At 38.4% G+C, this 4,609-nt stretch overlaps 2 protein-coding genes across 2 annotated transcripts in view; one reads left to right on the top strand and one right to left on the bottom strand.

The window, feature by feature from the left end:
- The first annotated feature begins 246 nt into the window (after positions 1–246).
- LOC110426277 (non-specific lipid-transfer protein 1-like) lies at positions 247–1,242 on the top strand. Its single transcript, XM_021441468.2, has 2 exons — positions 247–637; positions 825–1,242. The coding sequence occupies exons 1-2, from the start codon at positions 273–275 to the stop codon at positions 832–834; spliced, it is 375 nt and encodes a 124-aa protein (XP_021297143.1). The 5' UTR covers positions 247–272; the 3' UTR covers positions 835–1,242.
- A 705-nt stretch (positions 1,243–1,947) lies between these two features.
- LOC110426175 (bZIP transcription factor 18) overlaps positions 1,948–4,609 on the bottom strand; it is a 6,470-nt gene continuing 3,808 nt past the window's right edge. Inside the window, 4 exon segments of the mRNA XM_021441331.2 lie at positions 1,948–2,479; positions 2,481–2,824; positions 3,194–3,278; positions 3,617–3,749. Of these exon segments, the coding sequence (XP_021297006.2) occupies positions 2,393–2,479; positions 2,481–2,824; positions 3,194–3,278; positions 3,617–3,749 (649 nt within the window). The 3' untranslated portion in view covers positions 1,948–2,392.

The raw sequence follows: 4,609 nt of genomic DNA, 5'->3' as shown, positions 1-4,609 counted from the left end.
GCAATTAGCAACTGTTCTCTAAATGATTACCAGAAAGTTTGTGATTTCTAGATGTTAAGTTCTCATTGGGGCGCAACTAATTTTTACAGCATTGGAAAGGGATGGAAGCATTCATCATATATGTCTGTCTGAGACTATTCTAAGATGTTCCTCTGAGTATGGCCATTTAATAAGCTCCAAACCAGTCCCAACAACCGCAATAATGGCCATGTTTCTATAAAGATCGAACCCGCTCTTAGGATGTTCAGTTTTCAGCTAAATTCGTTTCAACCATGTCTAGAAGCCCTTTCACCTGCAAGCTGATGTGCACATTATTTGTGCTAACAGGCTTGATGACTGAGTCTGCTAGAGTTGTTCATGCTTTAACCTGCCCCGAGGTGAGCAAAGGCCTTGTTCCGTGCGTGACATACCTGTCGACCAGGAGCTCGTTCGGACACTGTTGCACACAGATACGGCTTCTGAATTCCAAAGCCAAGACCACTTCGGATCGACAAGGCGTTTGCCGATGCTTAACAAGTCTTGCTGCTCAGTTCCGAATCCGTCATAGGCTCGATTTCAATCTTGTTAAGCAGCTTCCAGGAAAGTGTAACGTCAACATCCGCTACAGTATTACAACTGAGAATCCTAACTGCTCCCAGTAAGCATCTTCTACTAACAACCCCATTGTTTGATAGCTAGACCAGACAGAGAAGAACTTCAAAACTATGCCTTGCACAATTTTGATCTTCCAATGTAAATAAAACATTTTTCTTCATCTTGAAATACAGCAAAGAGATGTAATGAAAACTTGGCACTATAATCAATTTCCTTGGCAATCTTTGCAGGGTGAAATGAGAGGAAACGAAGATGAAAGCAGCAGCTGCAGTAGCAGCCACTATGTATGCAGCATAGGAGTTTGGAGAAAAAAAGTTGAGGCTTTCAGCTAAGCAGCAGTAGCAGCTTAGCTGAAACTCAGCAACAGCTTCTTCTGTTATAAATTATTGAAATAAGAAGCAAAACTGAAAATGAAAATAACAGTACTGCAGTAATTTATTTAGTCGTACTTCACTTTTTCCTCCTTGGAAATGCATAGGCATGGTTTGTCCTGTGTATTGCCCAGGAAGGATTAGATCATGCAAAAGCTATGCATTAAAAACCTCTGCTTTTGATGTATTATTACATGGCCCTGGACTTTTCTGTTTACTTTCATGAGTTGAGATAAGATCATTGGACTTGTAATGAAGAAATGTTTTCTGTTGGAAAGGCCATAAATTTTGTAGGAAACACTACAGAAGAATTTAACTAGAGGAAGAGTCTGCTGTCAGAGTCCAGACCACGTTTAAGACATGTTTGATAAGTACAATAAAATCCATGTTTATGTACCAAGACCTATCTCATCCTATATTTATACACTCAACACCCACTGCATCTCTCACTTTTCAGACCCATTACACTACGCTAAGGCAATTCAAGTTTGGACTGAACATAAAATTGTTTCTCCTGGTACCTGCACTAAACAAGTTCATTGTTTCCAAAAACTTGTAGGTTTAATTTGCTTAAAGTTTTTGAAAGCCCAAACTCTGATACAAGTAGGAATTCAGAGCTTTATTGGAAGGGAGTACCCTTAGGAACAAGGTTTTACTTTTCTTCATGATTTCCAGAAACTTGTAACTGTAAGGTGAATTAGGAAAGCCCATTTCAGGACTTTATATTTTCAGCAAAAATTAAACCATCCTATCCCAATCCTCATTTTGTGGAAGGGGTAAGGTTCAAAAAGTACACTCACCCCCCTCCCAGTTTCAAAATGCCAAAGGGTTGAACAATTATCTCTAACTAAAAGGTCAACATTTATATAACCTTCTGCACCCTAGCAAGGGGTTGAACAAAGTTGTAAATCAAGATCTTTCTAAAGAGAGCATAGATCACACACTGATGCATTCACAAGTCATAAGTAATCATATCACATGATTAAGTGACAAGCAACAGCAACCAAGGCCTGTATTATCCTCCAAGGTTCAACTGAGCCATGAAGTTAAAGAACTGTAAAGTCAAGGCACTACAATCATATAGCCAGATGCATGTACAGTTTTGTGCACACTCATTTGAGAGTGGGGGTGCGCCATCCACTGAAACAAAAACAATTTGAAGAAATTCACCAGCATTATAACTTTAAGCAATACTGAACCAACAATACAGCGGAAGCAGCTGGAATGTCGCATCAATCTACTTCTAGGGATCAAACTTCTAATCCCACATCATTGCTTTGCTCCAAAAATAATTGAATGTGAAATCCACAAGAAAAGAATCTCCAATATCTGGAAACCTAGCAAAGCTACAGAAAACCTAAAACCCCAATCGCATTGAAAGAATTGAATTCAACTGAACAGTACCTTTTGATGTCAACAAGGTCAGTCTATGAACAATCCAACAAATAGGCCAGGGCAAACTGTTTATCAGCAAAATTTGTATCATAATGTTCCACCACTTTCACCGGCAGAAATTGAGGGGCCTTCAGATTTCACAAAGCGCGAACCCCTGCTGCTGATATCAAGGCCCTGCAATCGGCCAAGAGGGTCCTGTTGCATCATATCAGCAAAGGCATGCGAGTTGGAGGCAGCTACCACAGACTGATTAGGCGTCAACATGTTAGACTGGAAGGGATGAAACTGTGGCATTTGTATGTTCTGGGTGTCAACTTGCACATGCTGTGGCTGGAGAGGAAAGTAGGAAGATTGGGTGTATGGTATATGGTGCATTCCCAAATTAAAGGTATCTGTGGGTGTCGTCATTTCTCCAGTGGCAATCTTGAGCCTCTCTACTTCCTTCTTCAGTGCTTCATTCAGAGCTGTAGTCACAAATGGACAAGAAGAAAAATTATATATATAGTTAACAATTCCCTGCAGTTTTATGAATGAAATAGCAGGGACATTAATACAAACATGGTTAGATACCTCCATGCAAATGGACAATCATAATGCTACACAATGCTTGAGCTCTAATATTAATGCCTAGAATAATATTTATTTAAAATGGGCACCCCTTATTTTGACTAGTTCCATGGCAGTTTGTTTTGTTGTTTATCATGGAGTAGATATGGTGAAAAAATTGCTCAACTTGTGTAGCAAACACGTCCCTTGATATGCTGAATGTACACTCGTGAAGATATACGATCTTGGAGAGAATTTGGTACCTAATTGGTTTGGACAGAACATACCATCACGTAGCTGAGCTTGTTGTTCCATAGCTTGTAGCCGAAGCTTAAGCTCTGTGTTCTCAGTACTCAAGCCTGTTGTATCTCTCTAGAACAGGACACAGGCATTAAGACTATTAACACTTAGGTATTAGTCAATCAAGAAAAATCAAAGCAACAGAAGATGGAACATATTAAAAATAATGGCAATTTCAGAAAATAATATGCCTTCAACAGAGTGTTAGAAGCATGTTCAATCACAATAAAAGAACTGAACCAAAAGGAATTAAAGGCCCAATTGCAAAAAGCTTTTGATTTCTTAGCAAAATGAATTGCCAAATATTTGATTGTTTAATATGCAGATCCAATATTTGCAAAAAAGGAATGCATATCACCACAACTAGCTTCAATATTACGCAATAAGATAGGGAAGTGCTTGACAAGAACCTGGAATAGGGTTAGTTGCGCAGAAAGAGTAGTTGCTTCCGTTTGAAGTGTTTGGACTTTTCTCTCCAATTCAGATATATATCGGGCTTTCCTCTCTTTAGAGCGAGCAGCTGACTGCCGATTTGCAATGATCCTACACAAATTACATACTTTCTTAGCGGAAACTGGAATGAAAACCCAAATCTGACCACACAATACGAGATTGTCAAATCTATGGGAGAAATTTTCCATTCTGACTAAGGGTGGAGGGGTGTTGAGCAGAGAGATGAGAATTGCACTAACTCAGCCACCTCACCAAATGCTAATGCATTTTAAAGCAAGATACACTTATCAGTAATATAGGAATAAAAAGAGAAGTGAAGTTTAGTGGCCCTCAAACAATAGAAAATGTTATAACGCTCCAAATGTAGAAAACGTATGCACACATGACCTTCCAAACCCATTATTGCAAGTTCCACAGTTTGGAAAGAACAGCTCATTTGCCAAGAATCAAACTTAAATGAAATTAACCCATAACTGCCCGGAAGTAATATTGTTAACGGTTTAAGAGATATTCCACAGGTCATTATTTTCAGTTATGCTGATGGAGTGATGGTAATGACATCATAGTACAGCACAGAATACAGTGACAAGACTGGCCTTAGAAACCAACACTTCCAAAAAGGCAAGGTGATGAAAAAAATTGATTATAAAACTGATTATCAAATTTTCAAAAGAATAGATAAAACTATTGGAGAAAGAATTTAAAAAATCATTTAGAAGGAGAAAGAGTAACAAGATCAAGTAGTTAACAATCTAGCAAAGCCTATCCAATTAATCAATGCTGAGTGTTTTTAGAATTTATGCAGTACATGTTCAGTGATACTAAACTGAATATTTCCTACTCCTGACTATAGTATTACAACATTTGATGGTAAAGCAGCCCATACGTATGCTGAAATTCCCATAAACAAGCCAAAAATGTACTTAGCAATTGGAGATACAGATTATACA

Source organism: Theobroma umbraticum, unplaced genomic scaffold, assembly GCF_002168275.2.
Source record: "Theobroma umbraticum cultivar Fairchild unplaced genomic scaffold, ASM216827v3 scaffold_55.0, whole genome shotgun sequence".
In the NCBI taxonomy this organism is placed as follows: domain Eukaryota; kingdom Viridiplantae; phylum Streptophyta; class Magnoliopsida; order Malvales; family Malvaceae; genus Theobroma; species Theobroma umbraticum.
The sequence above is the reverse complement of the archived record's forward strand: the minus strand, read 5'-3'. Positions and strand labels throughout refer to the sequence as shown.